The 26017-nt window shown below is 43.4% G+C and overlaps 3 protein-coding genes across 3 annotated transcripts; all 3 read left to right on the top strand.

Moving 5' to 3' along the window:
* Positions 1–1024: 1024 nt before the first annotated feature.
* LOC127668563 (beta-defensin 4-like) lies at positions 1025–3650 on the top strand. Its single transcript, XM_052162202.1, has 2 exons — positions 1025–1260; positions 3447–3650. The coding sequence occupies exons 1-2, from the start codon at positions 1203–1205 to the stop codon at positions 3578–3580; spliced, it is 192 nt and encodes a 63-aa protein (XP_052018162.1). The 5' UTR covers positions 1025–1202; the 3' UTR covers positions 3581–3650.
* Positions 3651–10117: 6467 nt separating this feature from the next.
* LOC127668564 (beta-defensin 4-like) lies at positions 10118–12749 on the top strand. The gene is made up of 2 exons (XM_052162204.1): positions 10118–10368; positions 12511–12749. Exons 1-2 carry the CDS (start codon positions 10311–10313, stop codon positions 12642–12644), a joined length of 192 nt encoding a protein of 63 aa, XP_052018164.1. The 5' UTR covers positions 10118–10310; the 3' UTR covers positions 12645–12749.
* Positions 12750–19150: 6401 nt separating this feature from the next.
* On the top strand, positions 19151–21720 carry LOC127668561 (beta-defensin 4-like). The gene is made up of 2 exons (XM_052162200.1): positions 19151–19328; positions 21482–21720. The coding sequence occupies exons 1-2, from the start codon at positions 19271–19273 to the stop codon at positions 21613–21615; spliced, it is 192 nt and encodes a 63-aa protein (XP_052018160.1). The 5' UTR covers positions 19151–19270; the 3' UTR covers positions 21616–21720.
* Positions 21721–26017: the final 4297 nt, after the last annotated feature.

Below are 26017 nucleotides of genomic sequence, written 5' to 3'. Positions count from 1 at the left end.
CTATTGTGGGTCCCAACTATTCACTCTCCAGCCTCAAAACTCTTTGCTGGGAACTCCACAGAACAGCCTTTGTCAAAACTGTTCATAATTTATAGATATCTGCTGTTGTGGTTAATCATTTAATCTTTCTGTTGGGAGGAAGAAATACTGATTAACATCAATTATTTTTCTTACACAATCCTCATTTCTCAGTTCTTGGTATGGGTTATGTCTTGATAGTTGTCAATGGTTTTCTAGGATAAAAATGAACAGCTGGGCTACAGACTCCACACGAGACCTCACTCTGACGTGAGCCACATATCCCACCACTCAGATGCGGTCTGAGCGGGAGCAACAGGGAGTTGGTGGGAAGGACTGGAGCCCCCTGTCACCCATTCTTATAAAAGATTCCAAAAAGCATCTTGACCCCTCACCTCTGGTTCTCACTTTATTTCAGAGAATGGAGAACCACAGAACCAAAGGTTAGCAATTCCCATGGGTTGCCCATCACCTTGTGGCTACAGCTAGCTATTCACTGGTTTCTTCTAGGTGGGCATGGGGCCCCTTGATCAGGTAACGTGTCACCAACACGTTGCTTTCTCTGAGAGAGGAAGCAGCACCCCTATCTGACTCCATGTCCCTCAGATTGAGTGGATGGTGAGTTGCTGGAGGTTTTTGAGTAAATGAACTTCACCGTTGTGCAGTAACTTGGAGAAATCTGTGAGACTAGGCCCATGTTCTGACCTGGAAAAGCTTGGGGAAGCTTGAGTTGGCTCACATTCTGTTGTCTCCAGCAGCTGTGTGTGCTCAAGCCCAGATGAATCTATGTGAAATGAGTCCCCACTGAGGCCTAAGCCTGTTGTCAGACTCTGAGATGACCAAGTCAAATGTCTGAGGTTCAGGCACATAAGGTCCAATTGTAACCAGCAAGTCTGTCCCAGGACAGCACGGGTCCTCCCACCTAAGTAGTATTGTAAAAAGGTGCTCTTGGTGAGCAGTGCAGGAGGAAGTCACTTAGGGTTCCCCATACTTGCATAAGAGTCACTGAGTGTGCTCTCAAAGGGAAACTCCTTGACAAGAGAGATAAGGTGCTCTGTGTTTCATAATTGTAATTACCGGGTCTCTAGTCAGTGTAGAATCCTACACAGGAGGCAGCACCTGGCACTATATAAGGCCCTGAGCTCCAGTCCCTCTACATCTCTACAACTCACCAGGCTTCAGTCATGAGGATCCATTACCTTCTCTTCGCATTTCTCCTGGTGCTGCTGTCTCCACTTGGAGGTGAGGCAGGGGGATAGTCTGGTCCCAAAGTGAAATGAGAGACAGCTCCCTACCTGGTGTGTGTGTGTGTGTGTGTGTGTGTGTGTATGTGTCTCTGTGTGTGTGTGTGTCTGTGTGTGCCTTTGTCTCTTTCTTTTTAAAAAAAGATTTATTTATTTATTTTATGTATATGAATACAATGTAGCTCTCTTCAGACACACCAAGAAGAAGACATCAGATCTCATTACAGATGGTTGTTAGCCACCATGTGGTTGATGGGAACTGAACTCAGGACCTCTGGAAGAGCAGTCAATGCTCTTAACCACTGAGCTGTCTCTCCAGCTCCTTCTTTGTCTCTTTCTCTGTGTGTGTCTGCCTGACTTTTTGTCTCTCTGTCTCTCTGTAATCCATTTACGGCCTTCCTTTTTTCTCTCTAAGCACATTTTAGACAATGTGTATTGTGTGACTGCTGAAACAAACCCACGACTCTTTCTTTTTAACATGAAGGAGCCTGATGTAGACTCACTCTGAGCTGATCTGTAGCACCTGACTTCCATTTCCCAACTCCTGCTGCTAAGCTTAAGATTATGAAATGAGTTTCTTATAGGTAGCTCAAAAATAATAACATGAAGAATATTTGATTTGTATCTGAAAAAAAGGTATTCATTTATAAATCTTTATATTTAAGGAGTAGAGTCTCTGCTTACTCTAGAGAACCCTTCAGAATAACCAGCCCAGCCTCTATTTGAGAACTTCCTCTCCTCCTTCCCCTATGGAAGATTCTTAAGCACACACTGTCTACAGGGGTAATAAGGATCATAGCTCAGGGAGGCTATGAAACACAGCTTCCCAAACTCTGCCTACATTGTATTTTGTGGAAAAGGTTTATATTCTTTTAAATTACGTGTACATGTATGGATCTGTGTATGGGTATGTGCCACATCGTACAGTACACACAGAGGATGTAAGAGGACATCTGATCTCTCAGAGATTGAGTTATAGGCACATGTGGGTTCCCTGATATCTCAGTTCCTCTGCAGGAGCAGTATGACCTCCTAACTGATGAGCCATCTTTCCAGGCTCCAGGTTGTATTTCGTCCTTGTCATTAGGCAAACAATAAAAGGGGCACACAACTCAGGAGAGGGAGCTACACAAGCACGAGAGAACAGGAAACGAATGAAAGAAGCAAAGGCCTCAGATTGCATCAAACAAAAATTACATAGAGAGACATAATTTCACCAATTTTGTCGATGGGTTCTGATTTACAGAGGAGCATCTCTGTTCCATGATTTGCACAAACACGTACTCTGTCATTTAGATGAATGTGAAGGAAGAGGGAGGGGGAAGAAGAAACGATGAGTTTAAGACCTGATTTTAGGCATTAGAAACTATCAAAAAGTTAGTTTTGACTTTTGATTTCCACTGAAGGTTACTTAGGAATCATGTTATCATTTAGGCAAGTGCTGCACATGGAGGTTTGAGTCAAATCCCTTGTTTAAAATAGGTACCTGGAAGTTAAAATACCTTAGTGTAAAATAGGAAGATGTCTCAGTGACCAAAAGCGCTTGTTGTCCAAGTATAAAGATCTGAGTTGAGATCGCAGTATCCATGCAGAAGCAGAGAGAGCTGGTGCACATCTGTAATGCTGGTACAGAGGAGCATCCCAGAGGCACACTGGCCAGCTTGTCAGACACACCCACTCAGTGAGCTCCAGGTTCACTGTGAGTCTCAAAAGTTAAGGCAGAGAGAGCTTGATGAACATATCTTAGGCCAGCCTCTGGCCTCTGTATGTGTCTGCACACATGTGTGTACACACTCACACCCACTGGCTGTCTCTGATGCTAGCACAAGGCACTTGCGTGTGGGAAAGGAGAGCCAGGGCTGCTGGGAGGCAGCTGAGGACTCACACAGCATCTTTGCTGTGATCTAGCCTGATGGCCCTGAAAGTTGCAGTCAGTCAGGGGAGGAGCAGACCCTTCAACATTTGGGTGCTAGGAATCCCAGCATCCCTTTACACAGCAGCAGTGGCCAGAACTGGATTCAGTCCTGGTAAACAGACACCCCAGGTTTTGTTTGTTTGTTTGTTTGTTTTGCAGGGAGAGGAAAGGGAGCCTGCTTGGATTTACTCAGAATAATAGCACACTGGTCTGTATTTCTGACCTGAAGGTTTCAACTCTAATATGTGTTTTTCTTACTTATCTTCCAGCCTTTACTAAAAGAATCAACAATCCAGTAACATGTGTGGCCAATGGAGGCATATGCTGGGGTGCGTGTACTTCCGGTTTTAAACAGATTGGCAGCTGTGGCCTTCCTAAAGTCAGATGCTGCAAGAAAAAATAGATAAAAAGACCAAGAACCAGCAAGACGAATAAATCGCCAGAATTTGCTCCACCATGAGGATGCACAAACCAAACCAAATTAAAGTTGTTTGATTACCTTCTCTAATTACGGTTTCATGTGATATAGCACCTTCTTCTGACTCTTATGGAAACATGTACACAGTGCATACAAGAAATCGCCATATACATAAAATTAATAATAATAGTAGTAATTAACATTTAAAAATAGTCACTGAAGAAAACATTTTACCTCCAGTCTTCACACACATGTATACATGTATTCACACATATAATCAAATGATATATAACACACATAAACACATATGAAAGTGATTTAAAATATCCATAAGCAATAAGCATTTGACTTTTATTCAAGGATAGCATTTGACCTGTTGATTGTATTATGAAACCCATACACTTCATTTTGATGCTGGGCTCCTCAGACACTGTCCTCAAAGAATTACTTTTAATAATCCATCGTTTTATGTATTATAGACTTGCTTTGGGCTGATGCTCCAGTCACTGTTGACTGTTCCAGGAATGAGATGCAGTTTCCTGCAGCAAGTGAAGCATCGTTCTGGGGCTTCTAGAGGATGGCAGGACTCGCTAGGGTTTTGTAGCAAATTCCCTCATCTATGAAAAGACTTTAATGTCTATTCTGTTTTTTGAAGGTGTCTTAGTCAGGGTTTCTATTCCTGCACAAACATCTTGACCAAGAAGCAAGTTGGGGGAGGAAAGGGTTTATTCAGCTTACACTTATGCATTGCTGTTCGTCACAAAAGGAAGTCAGGACTGGAACTCAAGCAGGTCAGGAAGCAGGAGCTGAAGCAGAGGCCATGGAGAGATGTTCCTTACTGGCTTGCTTCCCCTGGCTTGTTCAGCCTGCTCTCTTATAGAACCCAAGAACACCAGCCCAAAGGTGGTACCACCCACAAGGGGCCCTCCCCACTTGATCACTAATTGAGAAAATGCCCCACAGCTGGATCTCATGGAGGCACTTCCCCAACTGAAGCTCCCTTCTCTGTGATAACTCCAGCCTGTGTCAAGTTGACACACAAACCCAGCCAATACAGAAGGTAAGACCCTTAAAGTTAAAATGGGTAAAAGCAAGAAAAGGCTAAATGGCTTTGCACTTCTAAAAATGACAGGCCCCTTGGTTTTCTGATAGAACCAGAGCTGTGGGTGCTGGAGGCAGGGAATAGACACACAGAAGAACAACACCGGAGCTTGGCAGTGTTAGTTATCATCAGCAACTGTTGATGGACAGCTTCTGATTCCAGCAATGATGTCATCCGTGGGGGATAGGACACTCCTGTGTCTGTTGCCATGGCAATGGTCACACATCCCTTGTGTTATCTGCATCACCTGCAAGTCATCACCTTTTACAGACCTTGTGTCTGCTGTGGGATATCTAGGATTCTCTGGTCCAGGAAGGCACAGGTCCAGCTGAGATGACAGACAGAACAAACCACACACACACACAGTGGAGGTTTGAATCTGAATGTATTTTGGAGCTCTAAAGCAAGGATTTTTATACAGGAAGAGTTGGTATTACCATTTCAAGAGATGTAGCCAGTGAGGCAGGCACAATTATCATAGCCATTTGGTACAAGGAAATGCAAAATCAATCAGGCACAAAGTTTCTCAGTAACAGATACAGAAGATCAATTTACAGATGCCATCAAACTTCCTGATTAGAATACAGAGTCACTCATAGTTTACAGTAAACCTTCAAAGAGTTTGAAGTTTCTTATATCACCTGTGTCTTAACAAGTTCTTGTTAAAAATCCTTATCTAACATTTTAGCCTTCTACTTTGTAAAACAAAACTTCGTGACTTAATCAATGCTTTCAGTACCAGAGTGCCAGAGCCATCCTCATACACATACCCACAGCCATAAAAACCTGCATGTGGTTGGAAGGTTGTAATTATGTAAACAACTATGAGGCAAAGTATTGCAATTCTTAAAAGGGAGTTTAGAGGTCAGTGAATCAACTTCAAAGACTGGATTATCAGCCAGGCCTTAGGAATCCCTGTGAAGAGAGAAAAGGAGGAAGTCAGGGCAAACTGCTACTTGAGAACTACAGGCCCATGTTAAATAGCCAGAAAGTAAGAGAATATAGTAAATTGCCAGGTGAGATTTTCAGCTTCTAAATTTACAGAGAGTTCCATTATTCCCAGGAGATATTTCTTTTTTCGCCTCTGTCTGTAAAATATCAACATTACAGACTTCACTGGGCCACCATGGCAGTCACCTGCCATTACCTATGTCATGGCTCGAATAAAAGACAGGAACCCGACCCATCTCTCTCTTTCTCGCTTTTTCCCCTCTTTCAGTAAAGACCTCTCAAAGTGTGAACTTGGCATGATCTGTCCAGGAATATGCTGTTTTCAACTAACATTGGTGCTGAAACGTGGGACTTACTAGGGACCACCCACGCAGGCCTGTGGATCCACAGGCTGCACCACAGACACAGCTGTGGAGCACAGGGAACTCCACCATGTGAGATAGTCACAGCTATGTGGGTTAAGACCCATGGGCAGGACCTCAATCTTATAGGTTGGTCAATTGTGCAATCTCACTTTTCCTGCCAGTGGATCGCAAAAACCATCACAAAAGCATTGGTGGAATGATAAGGTTTTCATTTTGGTTGGTGGGCAAGGCCACTCCTCCCAAAGAGGGTTGGCCACCCTCTATGGGCTTAGGGGATGGACATTCCAAGGTTCCTATGACCAGTGTCCCAGCTGACACCATAGTTTAGGACTTTGATCCTTGGGTGACTTCTCACTCTCTCCTCTTCTAGCACCCCCCACAGTAGTTTACATAAGATCTCCCTCTCAGGCCATCCCTGGACACTCCTATCTTATCTGATATCACAAGCTGTTTCCTTTTGCTGCCTTACATAAATCCTAAGCCTAGGTAAATTGATTTTTTTTCTTGTGAGTCCTGGACTCACTAGCCACTAACACACACGAGACAAACTGGCAAGTCTAGATCTAGCTTTTATTTACTACTTATTGAATTTTTTTCTTGGGACACCTGTACAAATAGTCCAATAGCATCCCTGCCACCTCACGGGTGTCTCACTGGCTTCATCTGTACCTCCAGGTTGCCCTTGGAGATGTACCCGGAAAATCTCAAATCTCTGAAACTAACATCTGATATGAGACTATCCAAGCTTATATGCTTTTGCAGTAAAGTATAGATTTAATATCCATTAGACAACAGCTCTGAATGGCCAGTTAATGGCACATTTGATCCTACCATTTTCAGGGATCTTCATATATTCTGCCAGTGGTCCAGTAAATGGAAAGAGGTCCCTTATGCCCAAGCTTTGACATATCATAGATCCAAACATTCTCTCTGCTCTTCTTGTCCTAACTCAACTTCTTCTAGCTATGAAACCTCTACTAGATGACACTACAGTCCTCAACCCAGCTAAAGAATAACTCCCTTACTGCTACACACTTGTCTCTAAAACCTCTTCTAAAACCCCAGCCTCCTCAGCTTCCTCTTCTCACCAGACTTCCCCAGAGCCTTCTTGCTCAACCTCTCTAGTCTCCTCCCCTCCTCCTGTGCCCTGCAGGACTCTCAGATCCTCTGTACTAGCACCTACTTCCAGCCCTCCCCCCACTCATTCTAAGTCTACAGCTAAATCTCCTACTTCTCTCCCCAACCCATCCTAACCCAGCATCAATCCTGCCATTAAGGGAAGTAGCTAAGTAGATGATCTAATCAGAGTGTATGTCCTTTCTCACTAAGTAGACTTTCTCAAATAGAAAACAGACTGGAATCCCATACCTCTAATCCTTTGTTAAAGAATTTTAGTATATTACTCAGTCTTATAGCTTGCCTTTCCATGATGTGCATACAATTTACTTCCTGACAAATGGAGGCGAGTTTGGGAGCAGGCAGGAACACATGCAGACGAGACTCATCAAACAGATCCCGTCTATCCGATCGGATCTGAGATGGTACCTGACCAGGATCCTCAAAGGAATTAAAATTGCCCAGGTAGTATTTTAGCCAGAAATAGATTCATACCCTGTCTCCTGGACAGTATCTGTAGGCCAGCTCTTAAACTGGTACATTTGGCAAAGCTCCAGGAAAAACCACAAAACCTATCTCAACTTTTCTAGTGCTTTACAAAGACCCTATTACAATATACTAATTTAGACCCTGAAAACCCAGAAGGTAAGCAAGTCCTGATGACCTACTTCTTTTCTGGTGAGCAGAGAGCACCACACCATAAGAGGTGGGGTTAAACACACCACTGGGGCTGGGGAACACACACACACACACACACACACACACACACACACACACACACAGCTCACTACTTGGGCTCGGGGATAGACACACACCTAGCAGCACACCACTGGAGTTATTCACTGTCTTACCTGACTTGGCTGAGATCCTAAATATCCACAAGAAGACACATGTTAAAGTTTTGGTTAGCCTGAGACCCATCTGGATAATGGTGGGACATTCTGCAAATGAGCCAAATAGAAGTGAGCTAGGGATTTGGACACACAGCACAGTCATGGATATGGGCATACCCAGCCCCTCCCTAGCAGGTGAGTACCTCACCATATGCTCCTTGCCATTTATGTCCTGGCTTATGATAGATGACAACACAGTAGTGCCCACTCACCACGGATTGAGTCTCTAAGCCTTGAGCCAAATTACCTTTCCTCCATCAGAGTTGACTTGTCAAAAGTATTTGGCCACATTGAGAGAAAATGAATATGTTTGCTTTTTACTGTGGAAAGTGAGGAAATTGTGCAAATGGGGAGGGATGGTGTATTAATTCAGGCTGAGCCTTTACAGACAATGATCTTTCCACATTAAGTTTTTGTCTGTGCTTCCTTGGCCTGGAAGACATAGCTTAGCTTTGGGGTTGAGTAGGCATGCTTTCTCAATACACGCCTGCATCACTCAGGGAAGCAAAGTCTTGAAGAGAGGTGAGATGGCGTGTGGCAATGCTCCATTCCCAGACAGAACGTGCTTATAGCATGCAACATTGCCCTAACCCAGCCCCGCCATTCCCTGATCCATCAGAAACTTCCTCTTCAGATCAAAGAATTATTACAGATCACTTACCAGATGCACTTAAGGACTCCTCAGATTGCAGAGCAGGCTAATAATGACCAGATGAAGGTAGGGGCAAGGAGAATAGAGGGAGGTTGGTGTTTAGAAACAGATAGGAGAGTTAGGCCTGGTTTCCACTGCATCCATTGTATGTTGGTATCACCGAAGATAATGAGAGGGGATTGGAACTACTCTTAGTAAAATAAAATTATCATAAAATTATTCCATTTGAAGTGACAGATATATTAATTATCCTGAATTCATGATTGCCTACCACATGTATATACTGAGATAGTACAAAATAGTCCACAAATATGTATACTTACTGTGTCTGATTTTCTTTTAAAATCTCTTCTGTATGCCAGTTTAAAAGTACTTCTACCAAGCCCAATACTGTGGGTTTCCACAACACAGAGGTGGGAGTGAGGCTTTCTATTGTGGGTCCCAACTATTCACCCTCCAGCCTCAAAACTCTTTGCTGGGAACTCCACAGAACACCCTTTGTCAAAACTGTTCATAATTTATAGATATCTGCTGTTGTGGTTAATCGTTTAATCTTTCTGTTGGGAGGAAGAAATACTGATTAACATAAATTATTTTTCCTTACAAAATCCTCATTTCTCAGTTCTTGGTATGGGTTATGTCTTGATAGTTGTCAATGGTTTTCTAGGATAAAAATGAACAGCTGGGCTACAGACTCCACAGGAGACCTCACTCTGAGGTGAGCCACATGTCCCACCCCTCAGAGTGAGGTCTGAGCAGGAGCAACAGGGAGTTGATGGGAAGGACTGGAGCCCCCTGTCACCCATTCTTATAAAAGATTCCAAAAAGCATCTTGACCCCTCACCTCTGGTTCTCACTTTATTTCAGAGAATGGAGAACCACAGACCCAAAGATTAGCAATTCCCATGGGTTGCCCATAACCTTGTGGCTAGAGCTAGCTATTCACTGGTTTCTTCTAGGTGGGCATGGGGCCCCTTGATCAGGTAACTTGTCACCAACACGTTGCTTTCTCTGAGAGAGGAAGCAGCACCCCTATCTGACTCCATGTTCCTCAGATTGAGTGGATGGTGAGTTGCTGGAGGTTTTGGTAGTAAATGAACTTCACCGTTGTGCAGTAACTTGGAGAAATCTGTGAGACTAGGCCCCATGTTCTGACCTGGAAAAGCTTGGGGAAGCTTGAGTTGGCTCACATTCTGTTGTCTCCAGCAGCTGTGTGTGCTCAAGCCCAGATGAATCTATGTGAAATGAGTCCCCACTGAGGCCTAAGCCTGTTGTCAGACTCTGAGATGACCAAGTCAAATGTCTGAGGTTGAGGCACATAAGGTCCAATTGTAACCAGCAAGTCTGTCCCAGGACAGCACGGGTCTCTCCCACCTAAGTAGTCGGGCAGAAAGGTGCTCTTGGTGAGCAGTGCAGGAGGAAGTCACTTAGGGTTCCCCATACTTGCATAAGAGTCACTGAGTGTGCTCTCAAAGGGAAACTCCTTGACAAGAGAGATAAGGTGCTCTGTGTTTCATAATTGTAATTACCGGGTCTCTAGTCAGTGTAGAATCCTACACAGGAGGCAGCACCTGGCACTATATAAGGCCCTGAGCTCCAGTCCCTCTACATCTCTACAACTCACCAGGCTTCAGTCATGAAGATCCATTACCTTCTCTTCGCATTTCTCCTGGTGCTGCTGTCTCCACTTGGAGGTGAGGCAGGGGGATAGTCTGGTCCCAAAGTGAAATGAGAGACAGCTCCTTACCTGGTGTGTGTGTGTGTGTGTGTGTGCCTTTGTCTCTTTCTTTTTTAAAAAATATTTATTTATTTATTTTATGTATATGAATACAGTGTAGCTCTCTTCAGACACACCAAGAAGAAGACATCAGATCTCATTACAGATGGTTGTGAGCCACCATGTGGTTGATGGGAACTGAACTCAGGACCTCTGGAAGAGCAGTCAATGCTCTTAACCACTGAGCCATCTCTCCAGCCCCCTCTTTGTCTCTTTCTCTCTGTGTGTCTGCCTGTCTTTTTGTCTCTCTGTCTCTCTGTAATCCATTTACTGCCTTCCTTTTTTCTCTCTAAGCACATTTTAGACAATGTGTATCATGTGACTACTGAAACAAACCCAGGACTCTTTCTTTTTAACATGAAGGAGCCTGATGTAGACTCACTCTGAGCTGATCTGTAGCACCTGACTTCCATTTCCCAACTCCTGCTGCTAAGCTTAAGATTATGAAATGAGTTTCTTATAGGTAGCTCAAAAATAACATGAAGAATATTTGATTTGTATCTGAAAAAAGGTATTCATTTATAAATCTTTATATTTAAGGAGTAGAGTCTCTGCTTACTCTAGAGAACCCTTCAGAATAACCAGCCCAGCCTCTATTTGAGAACTTCCTCTCCTCCTTCCCCTATGGAAGACTCTTAAGCACACACTGTCTACAGGGGTAATAAGGATCATAGCTCAGGGAGGCTATGAACACAGCTTCCCAAACTCTTCCTACATTATATTTTGTGGGAAATGTTTATATTCTTTTAAATTATGTGTTCATGTATGCATCTGTGTATGGGTATATGCCACATCGTACAGTACTCACAGAGGATGTAAGAGGACATCTAATCTCTCAGAGATTGAGTTATAGGCACATGTGGGTTCCCTGATATCTCAGTTCCTCTGCAGGAGCAGTATGACCTCCTAACTGATGAGCCATCTTTCCAGGCTCCAGGTTGTATTTCGTACTTGTCATTAGGCAAACAATAAAAGGGGCACACAACTCAGGAGAGGGAGCTACACGAGCACGAGAGAACAGGAAACGATGAAAGAAGCAAAGGCCTCAGATTGCATCAAACAAAAATTACATAGAGAGACAAAATTTCACCAATTTTGTCAATTGATGGGTTCTGATTTACAGAGGAGCATCTCTGTTCCATGATTTGCACAAACACTTACTCTGTCATTTAGATGAATGTGAAGGAAGAGGGAGGGGAAGAAGGAACGATGAGTTTAAGACCTGATTTTAGGCATTAGAAACTATCAAAAAGTTAGTTTTGACTTTTGATTTCCACTGAAGGTTACTTAGGAATCATGTTATCATTTAGGCAAGTGCTGCACACGGAGGTTTGAGTCAAATCCTTTGTTTAAAATAGGTACCTGGAAGTTAAAATACCTTAGTGTAAAATAGGAAGATGGCTCAGTGACCAAATGCGCTTGTTGTCCAAGTATAAAGATCTGAGTAGGGATCGCAGTATCCATGCAGAAGCAGAGAGAGCTGTTGCACATCTGTAATGCTGGCACAGAGGAGCATCCCAGAGGCACACTGGCCAGCTTGTCAGACACACCCACTCAGTGAGCTCCAGGTTCACTGTGAGTCTCAAAAGCTGAGGCAGAGAGCACTTGATGAACATATCTTAGGCCAGCCTCTGGCCTCTGTGTGTATCTGCACACATGTGTGTACACACTCACACCCACTGGCTGTCTCTGATGCTAGCACAAGGCACTTGTGTGTGGGAAAGGAGAGCCAGGGCTTCTGGGAGACAGCTGAGGACTGACACAGCATCTTTGCTGAGATCTAGCCTGATGGCCCTGAAAGTTGCAGTCAGTCAGGGGAGGAGCAGACCCTTCAACATTTGGGTGCTAGGAAACCCAGCATCCCTTTACACAGCAGCAGTGGCCAGAACTGGATTCGTCCTGCTAAAACAGACACCCCAGGTTTTGTTTGTTTGTTTGTTTGTTTTTAGGGAGAGGAAAGGGAGCTTGCTGGGATTTACTTAGAATCATAGCACACTGGTCTGTATTTCTGACCTGAAGGTTACAACTCTAATATGTGTTTTTCTTACTTATCTTCCAGCCTTTACTAAAAGAATCAACAATCCAGTAACATGTGTGACCAATGGAGGCGTATGCTGGGGTGCTTGTACTTCGGGTTTTAAACAGATTGGCATCTGTGGCCTTCCTAAAGTCAGATGCTGCAAGAAAAAATAAATAAAAAGACCAAGAACCGGCAAGACGAATAAATCGCCAGAATTTGGTCCACCATGAGGATGCACAAACCAAACCAAATTAAAGTTCTTTGATTACCTTCTCTAAGTCCGGTTTCATGTGATATAGCACCTTCTTCTGACTCTTATGGAAACATGTACACAGTGCATACAAGAAAACGCCATATACATAGAATTATTAATAATAATAATTAACATTTAAAAATAGTCACTGAAGAAAACATTTCACCCCCAGTCTTCACACACATGTATACATGTATTCACACATATAATCAAATGATATGTAACACACATAAACACATATGAAAGTGATTTAAAATATCCACAAATAATCAGTATTTGACCTTTTGACTGGTCTATGCAAATCATAACGTATCCATGCTGGGCTCCTCAGACACTGTCCTCAAAGAATTACTTTTAATAATCCATCGTTTTATGTATGATAGACTTGCTTTGGGCTGATGCTCCAGTCACTGTTGACTGTTCCAGGAATGAGATGCATTTTTCTGCAGCAAGTGAAGCATCGTTCTGGGTGTTCTAGAGGATGGCAGGACTTGCTAGGGTTTTGTAGCAAATTCCCTCATCTATGAAAAGACTTTAATGTCTATTCTGTTTTTTGAAGGTGTCTTAGTCAGGGTTTCTATTCCTGCACAAACATCATGACCAAGAAGCAAGTTGGGGGAGGAAAGGGTTTATTCAGCTTACACTTGTGCATTGCTGTTCATCACAAAAGGAAGTCAGGACTGGAACTCAAGCAGGTTAGGAAGCAGGAGCTGAAGCAGAGGCCATGGAGGGATGTTCCTTACTGGCTTGCTTCCCCTGGCTTGCTCAGCCTGCTCTCTTATAGAACCCAAGAACACCAGCCCAAAGGTGGTACCACCCACAAGGGGCCCTCCCCACTTGATCACTAATTGAGAAAATGCCCCACAGCTGGATCTCATGGAGGCACTTCCCCAACTGAAGCTCCCTTCTCTGTGATAACTACAGCCTGTGTCAAGTTGACACAAAAACCCAGCTGATACAGAAGGTAAGACCCTTAAAGTTAAAATGGGTAAAAGCAAGAAAAGGCTAAATGGCTTTGCACTTCTAAAAATGACAGGCCCCTTGGTTTTCTGATAGAACCAGAGCTGTGGTTGCACCCAGAGCAGCTCCCCAATGGAAGCAGGGAATAGACACCTAGAAGAACAACACTGGAGCTTGGCAGTGTTAGTTAGCATCAGCAACTGTTGACAGACAGCTTCTGATCCCAGCAATGATGTCATCCCTGGGGGATAGGACCCTCCTGTGTCTGTTGCCATGGCAATGGTCACACACCCCTTGTGTTATCTGCATCACCAGCAAGTCATCACCTTTTACAGACCTTGGGTCTGCTGTGGGATATCTAGGATTCTCTGGTCCAGGAAGGCACAGGTCCAGCTGAGATGACAGACAGAACAAACCACACATACACAGTGTAGGTTTGAATCTGAATGTATTTTGGAGCTCTAAGGCAAGGATTTTTATACAGGAAGATTTGGTATTACCATTTCAAAAGATGTAGCCAGTGAGGCAGGCACAATTATCATAGACATTTGGTACAAGGAAATGCAAAATCAATCAGATAACAAAGTTTCTCAGTAACAGATACAGAAGATCAATTTACAGATGCCATCAAACTTCCTGATTAGAATACAGAGTCACTCATAGTTTACAGTAAACCTTCAAAGAGTTTGAAGTTTCTTATACCCCCTGGGTCTTAACAAGTTCTTGTTAAAAATCCTTATCTAACATTTTAGCTTTCTACTTTGTAAAACAAAACTTCGTGACTTAATCAATGCTTTCAGTACCAGAGTGCCAGAGCCATCCTCATACACATACGCACAGCCATATAAACCTGCATGTGGTTGGAAGGTTGTAATTATGTAAACAACTATGAGGCAAAGTATTGCAATTCTTAAAAGGGGGTTTAGAGGTCAATGAATAGACTTCAAAGACTGGATTATCAGCCAGGCCTTAGGAATCCCTGTGAAGAGAGAAAAGGAGGAAGTCAGGGCAAACTGCTACTTGAGAACTACAGGCCCATCTTAAATAGCCAGAAAGTAAGAGAATATAGTAAATTGCCAGGTGAGATTTTCAGCTTCTAAATTTACAGAGAGTTCCATTATTCCCAGGAGATATTTCTTTTTTCGCCTCTGTCTGTAAAATATCAACATTACAGACTTCACTGGGCCACTATGGCAGTCACCTGCCATTACCTATGTCATGGCTCAAATAAACGACAGGAACCCGACCCATCTCTCTCTTTCTCGCTTTTTCCCCTGTTTCAGTAAAGACCTCTCAAAGTGTGAACTTGGCATGATCTGTCCAGGAATATGCTGTTTTCAACTAACATTGGTGCTGAAACGTGGGACTTACTAGGGACCACCCACGCAGGCCTGTGGATCCACAGGCTGCACCACAGACACAGCTGTGGAGCACAGGGAACTCCACCATGTGGGATAGTCACACTATGTGGGTTAAGACCCATAGGCAGGACCTCATCCTCATAGGTTGGCCAATTGTGCAATCTCACTTTTCCTGCCAGTGGATCGCAAAAACCATCGCACAAGCATTGGTGGAATGATAAGGTTTTCATTCTGGTTGGTGGGCAAGGCCACTCCTCCCAAAGAGGGTTGGCCACCCTCTATGGGCTTAGGGGATGGACATTCCAAGGTACCAATGACCAGTGTCCTAGCTGACACCACAGTTTAGGACTTTGATCCTTGGGTGACTTTCTCTCTCTCTCTCTCTCTCTCTCTCTCTCTCTCTCTCTCTCTCTCTCTCTCTCCCCTCTTCCAGCACCACCCACAGTAGTTTACATGACTCCTATCTTATCTGACATCACAAGCTATTTCCTTTTGCTGCCTTACATAAATCCTAAGCCTAGGTAAATTGATTTTTTTCTTGTGAGTCCTGGACTCACTAGCCACTAACACCCACGAGACAACTTGGCAAGTCTAGATCTAGCTTTTATTTACTACTTATTGAATTTTTTTCTTGGGACGCCTGTACAAATAGTCCAATAGCATCCTTGCCACCTCACGGGTGTCTCACTGGCTTCATCTGTGCCTCCAGGTTGCCCTCGGAGATGTACCCGGAAAATCTCAAATCTCTGAAACTAACATCTGATATGAGACTATCCAAGCTTTTATGCTTTTGCAGTAAAGTATAGATTTAGTATCCATTAGACAACAGCTCCAAATGGCCAGTTAATGGCACATTTGATCCTACCATTTTCAGGGATCTTCATATATTCTGCCAGTGGTCCAGTAAATGGAAAGAGGTCCCTTATGCCCAAGCTTTGACATATCATAGATCCAAACATTCTCTCTGCTCTTCTTGTCCTAACTCAACTTCCTCTAGCTACGAAACCTCTACTAGATGACACTACAGTCCTCAAGCCAGCTAAAGAATAACTCCCTTACTGCTACACACTTGTCTCTAAAACCTCTTCTAAAACCCCAGCCTCCTCAGCTTCCTCTTCTCACCAGACTTCCCCAGAGCCTTCTTGCTCAACCTCTCTAGTCTCCTCCCCTCCTCCTGTGCCCTGCAGGACTCTCAGATCCTCTGTACTAGCACCTACTTCCAGCCCTCCCCCCACTCATTTTAAGTCTACAGCTAAATCTCCTACTTCTCTCCCCAACCCATCCTAACCCAGCATCAATCCTGCCATTAAGGGAAGTAGCTAAGTAGATGATCTAATCAGAGTGTATGTCCTTTCTCACTAAGTAGACTTTCTCAAATAGAAAACAGACTGGAATCCCATACCTCTAATCCTTTGTTAAAGAATTTTAGTATATTACTCAGTCTTATAGCTTGCCTTTCCATGATGTGCATACAATTTACTTCCTGACAAATGGAGGCGAGTTTGGGAGCAGGCAGGAACACATGCAGACGAGACTCATCAAACAGATCCCGTCTATCCGATCGGATCTGAGATGGTATCTGACCAGGATCCTCAAAGGAATTAAAATTGCCCAGGTAGTATTTTAGCCAGAAATAGATTCATACCCTGTCTCCTGGACAGTATCTGTAGGCCAGCTCTTAAACTGGTACATTTGGCAAAGCTCCAGGAAAAACCACAAAACCTATCTCAACTTTTCTAGTGCTTTACAAAGACCCTATTACAATATACTAATTTAGACCCTGAAAACCCAGAAGGTAAGCAAGTCCTGATGACCTACTTCTTTTCTGGTGAGCAGAGAGCACCACACCATAAGAGGTGGGGTTAAACACACCACTGGGGCTGGGGAACACACACACACACAGCTCACTACTTGGGCTCAGGGATAGACACACACCTAGCAGCACACCACTGGAGTTATTCACTGTCTTACCTGACTTGGCTGAGATCCTAAATATCCACAAGAAGACACATGTTAAAGTTTTGGTTAGCCTGAGACCCATCTGGATAATGGTGGGACATTCTGCAAATGAGCCAAATAGAAGTGAGCTAGGGATTTGGACACACAGCACAGTCATGGATATGGGCATACCCAGCCCCTCCCTAGCAGGTGAGTACCTCACCATATGCTCCTTGCCATTTATGTCCTGGCTTATGATAGATGACAACACAGTAGTGCCCACTCACCACGGATTGAGTCTCTAAGCCTTGAGCCAAATTACCTTTCCTCCATCAGAGTTGACTTGTCAAAAGTATTTGGCCACATTGAGAGAAAATGAATATGTTTGCTTTTTACTGTGGAAAGTGAGGAAATTGTGCAAATGGGGAGGGATGGTGTATTAATTCAGGCTGAGCCTTTACAGACAATGATCTTTCCACATTAAGTTTTTGTCTGTGCTTCCTTGGCCTGGAAGACATAGCTTAGCTTTGGGGTTGAGTAGGCATGCTTTCTCAATACACGCCTGCATCCCTCAGAGAAGCAAAGTCCCGAAGAGAGGTGAGATGGCGTGTGGCAATGCTCCATTCCCAGACAGAACGTGCTTATAGCATGCAACATTGCCCTAACCCAGCCCTGCCATTCCCTGATCCATCAGAAACTTCCTCTTTGGATCAAAGAATTATTACAGATCACTTACCAGATGCACTTAAGGACTCCTCAGATTGCAGAGCAGGCTAATAATGACCAGATGAAGGTAGGGGCAAGGAGAATAGAGGGAGGTTGGTGTTTAGAAACAGACAGGAGAGTTAGGCCTGGTTTCCACTGCATCCATTGTATGTTGGTATCACCGAAGATAATGAGAGGGGATTGGAACTACTCTTAGTAAAATAAAATTATCATAAAATTATTCCATTTGAAGTGACAGATATATTAATTATCCTGAATTCATCATTGCCTACCACATGTATATACTGAGATACTACAAAATAGTCCACAAATATGTATACTTACTGTGTCTGATTTTCTTTTAAAATCTCTTCTGTATGCCAGTTTAAAAGTACTTCTACCAAGCCCAATATTGTGGGTTTCTACAACACAGAGTTGGGAGTGAGGCTTTCTATTGTGGGTCCCAACTATTCACTCTCCAGCCTCAAAACTCTTTGCTGGGAACTCCACAGAACAGCCTTTGTCAAAACTGTTCATAATTTATAGATATCTGCTGTTGTGGTTAATCGTTTAATCTTTCTGTTGGGAGGAAGAAATACTGATTAACATAAATTATTTTTCCTTACAAAATCCTCATTTCTCAGTTCTTGGTATGGGTTATGTCTTGATAGTTGTCAATGGTTTTCTAGGATAAAAATGAACAGCTGGGCTACAGACTCCACAGGAGACCTCACTCTGAGGTGAGCCACATGTCCCACCCCTCAGAGTGAGGTCTGAGCGGGAGCAACAGGGAGTTGATGGGAAGGACTGGAGCCCCCTGTCACCCATTCTTATAAAAGATTCCAAAAAGCATCTTGACCCCTCACCTCTGGTTCTCACTTTATTTCAGAGAATGGAGAACCACAGACCCAAAGGTTAGCAATTCCCATGGGTTGCCCATCACCTTGTGGCTAGAGCTAGCTATTCACTGGTTTCTTCTAGGTGGGCATGGGGCCCCTTGATCAGGTAACTTGTCACCAACACGTTGCTTTCTCTGAGAGAGGAAGCTTCACCGTTGTGCAGTAACTTGGAGAAATCTGTGAGACTAGGCCCCATGTTCTGACCTGGAAAAGCTTGGGGAAGCTTGAGTTGGCTCACATTCTGTTGTCTCCAGCAGCTGTGTGTGCTCAAGCCCAGATGAATCTATGTGAAATGAGTCCCCACTGAGGCCTAAGCCTGTTGTCAGACTCTGAGATGACCAAGTCAAATGTCTGAGGTTCAGGCACATAAGGTCCAATTGTAACCAGCAAGTCTGTCCCAGGACAGCACGGGTCCTCCCACCTAAGTAGTATTGTAAAAAGGTGCTCTTGGTGAGCAGTGCAGGAGGAAGTCACTTAGGGTTCCCCATACTTGCATAAGAGTCACTGAGTGTGCTCTCAAAGGGAAACTCCTTGACAAGAGAGATAAGGTGCTCTGTGTTTCATAATTGTAATTACTGGGTCTCTAGTCAGTGTAGAATCCTACACAGGAGGCAGCACCTGGCACTATATAAGGCCCTGAGCTCCAGTCCCTCTACATCTCTACAACTCACCAGGCTTCAGTCATGAGGATCCATTACCTTCTCTTCGCATTTCTCCTGGTGCTGCTGTCTCCACTTGGAGGTGAGGCAGGGGGATAGTCTGGTCCCAAAGTGAAATGAGAGACAGCTCCTTATCTGGTGTGTGTGTGTGTCTGTGTGTGCCTTTGTCTCTTTCTTTTTTAAAAAAGATTTATTTATTTATTTTATGTATATGAATACAGTGTTGCTCTCTTCAGACACACCAAGAAGAAGACATCAGATCTCATTACAGATGGTTGTTAGCCACCATGTGGTTGATGGGAACTGAACTTAGGACCTCTGGAAGAGCAGTCAATGCTCTTAACCACTGAGCCGTCTCTCCAGCCCCCTCTTTGTCTCTTTCTCTGTGTGTGTCTGCCTGTCTTTTTGTCTCTCTGTCTCTCTGTAATCCATTTACGGCCTTCCTTTTTTTCTCTCTAAGCACATTTTAGACAATGTGTATCGTGTGCCTGCTGAAACAAACCCAGGACTCTTTCTTTTTAACATGAAGGAGCCTGATGTTGACTCACTCTGAGCTGATCTGTAGCACCTGACTTCCATTCCCAACTCCTGGTGCTAAGCTTAAGATTATGAAATGAGTTTCTTATAGGTAGCTCAAAAATAATAACATGAAGAATATTTGATTCGTATCTGAAAAAAGGTATTCATTTATAAATCTTTATATTTAAGGAGTAGAGTCTCTGCTTACTCTAGAGAACCCTTCAGAATAACCAGCCCAGCCCCTATTTGAGAACTTCCTCTCCTCCTTCCCCTATGGAAGCCTCTTAAGCACACACTGTCTACAGGGGTAATAAGGATCATAGCTCAGGGAGGCTATGAAACACAGCTTCCCAAACTCTGCCTACATTGTATTTTGTGGAAAAGGTTTATATTCTTTTAAATTACGTGTACATGTATGGATCTGTGTATGGGTATGTGCCACATAGTACAGTACTCACAGAGGATGTAAGAGGACATCTAATCACTCAGAGATTGAGTTATAGGCACATGTGGGTTCCCTGATATTTCAGTTCCTCTGCAGGAGCAGTATGACCTCCTAACTGATGAGCCATCTTTCCAGGCTCCAGGTTGTATTTCGTCCTTGTCATTAGGCAAACAATAAAAGGGGCCCACAACTCAGGAGAGGGAGCTACACAAGCACGAGAGAACAGGAAATGAATGAAAGAAGCAAAGGCCTCAGACTGCATCAAACAAAAATTACATAGAGAGACATAATTTCACCAATTTTGTCGATCGATGGGTTCCTATTTACAGAGGAGCATCTCTGTTCCATGATTTGCACAAACACGTACTCTGTCATTTAGATGAATGTGAAGGAAGAGGGAGGGGAAGAAGGAACGATGAGTTTAAGACCTGATTTTAGGCATTAGAAACTATCAAAAAGTTAGTTTTGACTTTTGATTTCCAATGAAGGTTACTTAGGAATCATGTTATCATTTAGGCAAGTGCTGCACAGGGAGGTTTGAATCAAATCCTTTGTTTAAAATAGGTACCTGGAAGTTAAAATACCTTAGTGTAAAATAGGAAGATGGCTCAGTGACCAAAAGCGCTTGTTGTCCAAGTATAAAGATCTGAGTTGGGACCGCAGTATCCATGCAGAAGCAGAGAGAGCTGTTGCACATCTGTAATGCTGGCACAGAGGACCATCCCAGAGGCACACTGGCCAGCTTGTCAGACACACCCACTCAGTGAGCTCCAGGTTCACTGTGAGTCTCAAAAGCTGAGGCAGAGAGCACTTGATGAACATATCTTAGGCCAGCCTCTGGCCTCTGTGTGTATCTGCACACATGTGTGTACACACTCACACCCACTGGCTGTCTCTGATGCTAGCACAAGGCACTTGCGTGTGGGAAAGGAGAGCCAGGGCTTCTGGGAGACAGCTGAGGACTCACACAGCATCTTTGCTGAGATCTAGCCTGATGGCCCTGAAAGTTGCAGTCAGTCAGGGGAGGAGCAGACCCTTCAACATTTGGGTGCTAGGAAACCCAGCATCCCTTTACACAGCAGCAGTGGCCAGAACTGGATTCAGTCCTGCTAAAACAGACTCCCCAGGTTTTGTTTGTTTGTTTGTTTGTTTGTTTTGCAGGGAGAGGAAAGGGAGCTTGCTGGGATTTACTCAGAATAATAGCACACTGGTCTGTATTTCTGACCTGAAGGTTTCAATTCTAATATGTGCTTTTCTTACTTATCTTCCAGCCTTTACTAAAAGAATCAACAATCCAGTAACATGTGTGGCCAATGGAGGCATATGCTGGGGTGCGTGTACTTCCGGTTTTAAACAGATTGGCAGCTGTGGCCTTCCTAAAGTCAGATGCTGCAAGAAAAAATAGATAAAAAGACCAAGAACCGGCAAGACGAATAAATCGCCAGAATTTGCTCCACCATGAGGATGCACAAACCAAACCAAATTAAAGTTCTTTGATTACCTTCTCTAATTACGGTTTCATGTGATATAGCACCTTCTTTTGATTTTTATGGAAACATGTACACAGTGCATACAAGAAAACGCCATATACATAAAATTAATAATAATAGTAATAATTAACATTTAAAAATAGTCACTGAAGAAAACATTTTACCTCCAGTCTTCACACACATGTATACATGTATTCACACATATAATCAAATGATATATAACACACATAAACACATATGAAAGTGATTTAAAATATCCACAAACAATAAGCATTTGACTTTTCTTCAAGGATAGCATTTGACCTGTTGATTGTACTATGAAACCCATACACTTCATTTTGATGCTGGGCTCCTCAGACACTGTCCTCAAAGAATTACTTTTAATAATCCATCGTTTTATGTATGATAGACTTGCTTTGGGCTGATGCTCCAGTCACTGTTGACTGTTGCAGGAGTGAGATGCAGTTTCCTGCAGCAAGTGAAGCATCGTTCTGGGGCTTCTAGAGGATGGCAGGACTCGCTAGGGTTTTGTAGCAAATTCCTTCGTCTATGAAAAGACTTTAATGTCTATTCTGTTTTTTGAAGGTGTCTTAGTCAGGGTTTCTATTCCTGCACAAACATCATGACCAAGAAGCAAGTTGGGGGAGGAAAGGGTGTATTCAGCTTACACTTCCACATTGCTGTTCATCACAAAAGGAAGTCAGGACTGGAACTCAAGCAGGTTAGGAAGCAGGAGCTGATGCAGAGGCCATGGAGGGATGTTCCTTACTGGCTTGCTTCCCCTGGCTTGCTCAGCCTGCTCTCTTATAGAACCCAAGAATACCAGCCCAAAGGTGGTACCACCCACAAGGGGCCCTCCCCCCTTGATCACTAATTGAGAAAATGCCCCACAGCTGGATCTCATGGAGGCACTTCCCCAACTGAAGCTCCCTTCTCTGTGATAACTCCAGCCTGTGTCAAGTTGACACACAAAACCAGCCAATACAGAAGGGTCAAAGCAAGAAAAGGCTAAATGGCTTTGCACTTCTAAAAATGACAGGCCCTTTGGTTTACTGATAGAACCAGAGCTGTGGGTACACCCAGGGCAGCTCCCCAATGGAGGCAGGGAATAGACACATAGAAGAACAACACCGGAGCTTGGCAGTGTTAGTTAGCATCAGCAACGGTTGACAGAAAGCTTCTGATCCCAGCAATGATGTCATCCCTGGGGGATAGGACCCTCCTGTGTCTGTTGCCATGGCAATGGTCACACACCCCTTGTGTTATCTGCATCACCTGCAAGTCATCACCTTTTACAGACCTTGGGTCTACTGTGGGATATCTAGGATTCTCTGGTTCAGGAAGGCACAGGTACAGCTGAGATGACAGACAGAACAAACCACACATACACAGTGGAGGTTTGAATCTGAATGTATTTTGGAGCTCTAAGGCAAGGATTTTTATACAGGAAGATTTGGTATTACCATTTCAAAAGATGTAGCCAGTTAGTCAGTCACAATTATCATAGCCATTTGGTACAAGGAAATGCAAAATCAATCAGATACAAAGTTTCTCAGTAACAGATACAGAAGATCAATTTACAGATGCCATCAAACTTCCTGATTAGAATACAGAGTCACTCATAGTTTACAGTAAACCTTCAAAGAATTTGAAGTTTCTTATACCCCCTGGGTCTTAACAAGTTCTTGTTAAAAATCCTTATCTAACATTTTAGCCTTCTACTTTGTAAAACAAAACTTCTTGACTTAATCAATGCTTTCAGTACCAGAGTGCCAGAGCCATCCTCATACACATACACACAGCCATAAAAACCTGCATGTGGTTGGAAGGTTGTAATTATGTAAACAACTATGAGGCAAAGTATTGCAATACTAAAAAGGGGGTTTAGAGGTCAGTGAATCGACTTCAAAGACTGGATTATCAGCCAGGCCTTAGGAATCCCTGTGAAGAGAGAAAAGGAGGAAGTCAGGGCAAACTGCTACTTGAGAACTACAGGCCCATCTTAAATAGCCAGAAAGTAAGAGAATATAGTAAATTGCCAAGTGAGATTTTCAGCTTCTAAATTTACAGAGAGTTCCATTATTCCCAGGAGATATTTCTTTTTTCACCGCTGTCTGTAAAATATCAACATTACAGACTTCACTGGGTGCCGCGGTGGCCCAGTGATGTCTGTAAAAATGATACAGACAGAGGCAGAAAAGAAATGCCTCCTGGGAAGATCGGAACTCTCTGGAAGCTGTGGAAGCTGATAATCTCACCTGGCAATTTACTGTACTCTTTTACTTTCTGGCTATTTAAAATGAGCCCTTAGTTCCCAAGTAGCAGTCTGCCCTGACTTCCTCCTTTTCTCTTCTCACTGGGATTCCTAAGGCCTGGCTGATAATCCGGTCTTTGAAGTCGACTCACTGACCGCCGGGCTCCTCCTCCCCACAACCCCCCCCCCCTTGCCTCACAGTTGTTTACATAATTACAATGTTCCAACCACATGCAGGTTTTTTTTTTTTTAATTAATTTTTTTTTATTATTCGATATAATTTATTTACATTTCAAATGATTTCCCCTTTTCTAGCCCCCCCACTCCCCGAAAGTCCCGCAAGCCCCCTTCTCTTCCCCTGTCCTCCCACCCACCCCTTCCCACTTCCCCGTTCTGGTTTTGCTGAATACTGTTTCACTGAGTCTTTCCAGAACCAGGGGCCACTCCTCCTTTCTTCTTGTACCTCATTTGATGTGTGGATTATGTTTTGGGTATTCCAGTTTTCTAGGTTAATATCCACTTATTAGTGAGTGCATACCATGATTCACCTTTTGAGTCTGGGTTACCTCACTTAGTATGATATTCTCTAGCTCCATCCATTTGCCTAAGAATTTCATGAATTCATTGTTTCTAATGGCTGAATAGTACTCCATTGTGTAGATATACCACATTTTTTGCATCCACTCTTCTGTTGAGGGATACCTGGGTTCTTTCCAGCATCTGGCAATTACAAATAGGGCTGCTATGAACATAGTAGAACATGTATCCTTATTACATGGTGGGGAGTCTTCTGGGTATATGCCCAGGAGTGGTATAGCAGGATCTTCTGGAAGAGAGGTGCCCAGTTTTCGGAGGAACCGCCAGACTGATTTCCAGAGTGGTTGTACCAATTTGCAACCCCACCAGCAGTGGAGGAGTGTTCCTCTTTCTCCACACCCTCTCCAACACCTGCTGTCTCCTGAATTTTTAATCTTAGCCATTCTGACTGGTGTAAGATGAAATCTTAGGGTTGTTTTGATTTGCATTTCCCTAATGACTAATGAAGTTGAGCATTTTTTAAGATGCTTCTCCGCCATCCGAAGTTCTTCAGGTGAGAATTCTTTGTTTAACTCTGTACCCCATTTTTTAATAGGGTTGTTTGGTTTTCTGGAGTCTAACTTCTTGAGTTCTTTATATATATTGGATATTAGCCCTCTATCTGATGTAGGATTGGTGAAGATCTTTTCCCAATTTGTTGGTTGCCGATTTGTCCTCTTAGAATCAATATAGTTAAAATGGCCATTTTGCCTAAAGCACTATACAGATTCAATGCAATACCCATCAAAATCCCAACTCAATTCTTCACAGAGCTAGAAAGAGCAATTATCAAATTCATCTGGAACAACAAAAAACCCAGGATAGCTAAAACTATTCTCAGCAACAAAAGGAAATCTGGGGGAATCAGTATCCCTGACCTCAAGCAATACTACAGAGCAATAGTGTTAAAAACTGCATGGTATTGGTACAGTGACAGGCAGGAGGATCAATGGAACAGGATTGAAGATCCAGAAATGAACCCACACACCTATGGCCACTTGATCCTCGACAAAGAGGCTGAAAACATCCAATGGAAAAAAGATAGCCTTTTCAACAAATGGTGCTGGTTCAACTGGAGGTCAGCATGCAGAAGAATGCGAATTGATCCATCCTTGTCGCCTTGTACTAAGCTCAAATCCAAATGGATCAAGGACCTCCACATAAAGCCAGACACTCTGAAGCTAATAGAAAAGAAACTGGGGAAGACCCTTGAGGACATCGGTACAGGGAGAAAGTTTCTGAACAGAACACCAATAGCGTATGCTCTAAGAGCAAGAATTGACAAATGGGACCTCATAAAATTACAAAGTTTCTGTAAGGCAAAGGACACATGCAGGTTTTTATGGCTGTGCGTATGTATATGAGGATGGCTCTGGCACTCAGGTACTGAAAGCATTGATTTACTCAGGAAGTTTTGTTTCACAAGATAGAAGGCTAAATGTTAGATAAGGATTTCTCACAAGAACTTGTTAAGACCCAGGTGGTAT

The sequence above is a fragment of the Apodemus sylvaticus genome, chromosome 18 (genome assembly GCF_947179515.1).
Source record: "Apodemus sylvaticus chromosome 18, mApoSyl1.1, whole genome shotgun sequence".
Lineage (NCBI taxonomy): Eukaryota > Metazoa > Chordata > Mammalia > Rodentia > Muridae > Apodemus > Apodemus sylvaticus.
The sequence above is the reverse complement of the archived record's forward strand: the minus strand, read 5'-3'. Positions and strand labels throughout refer to the sequence as shown.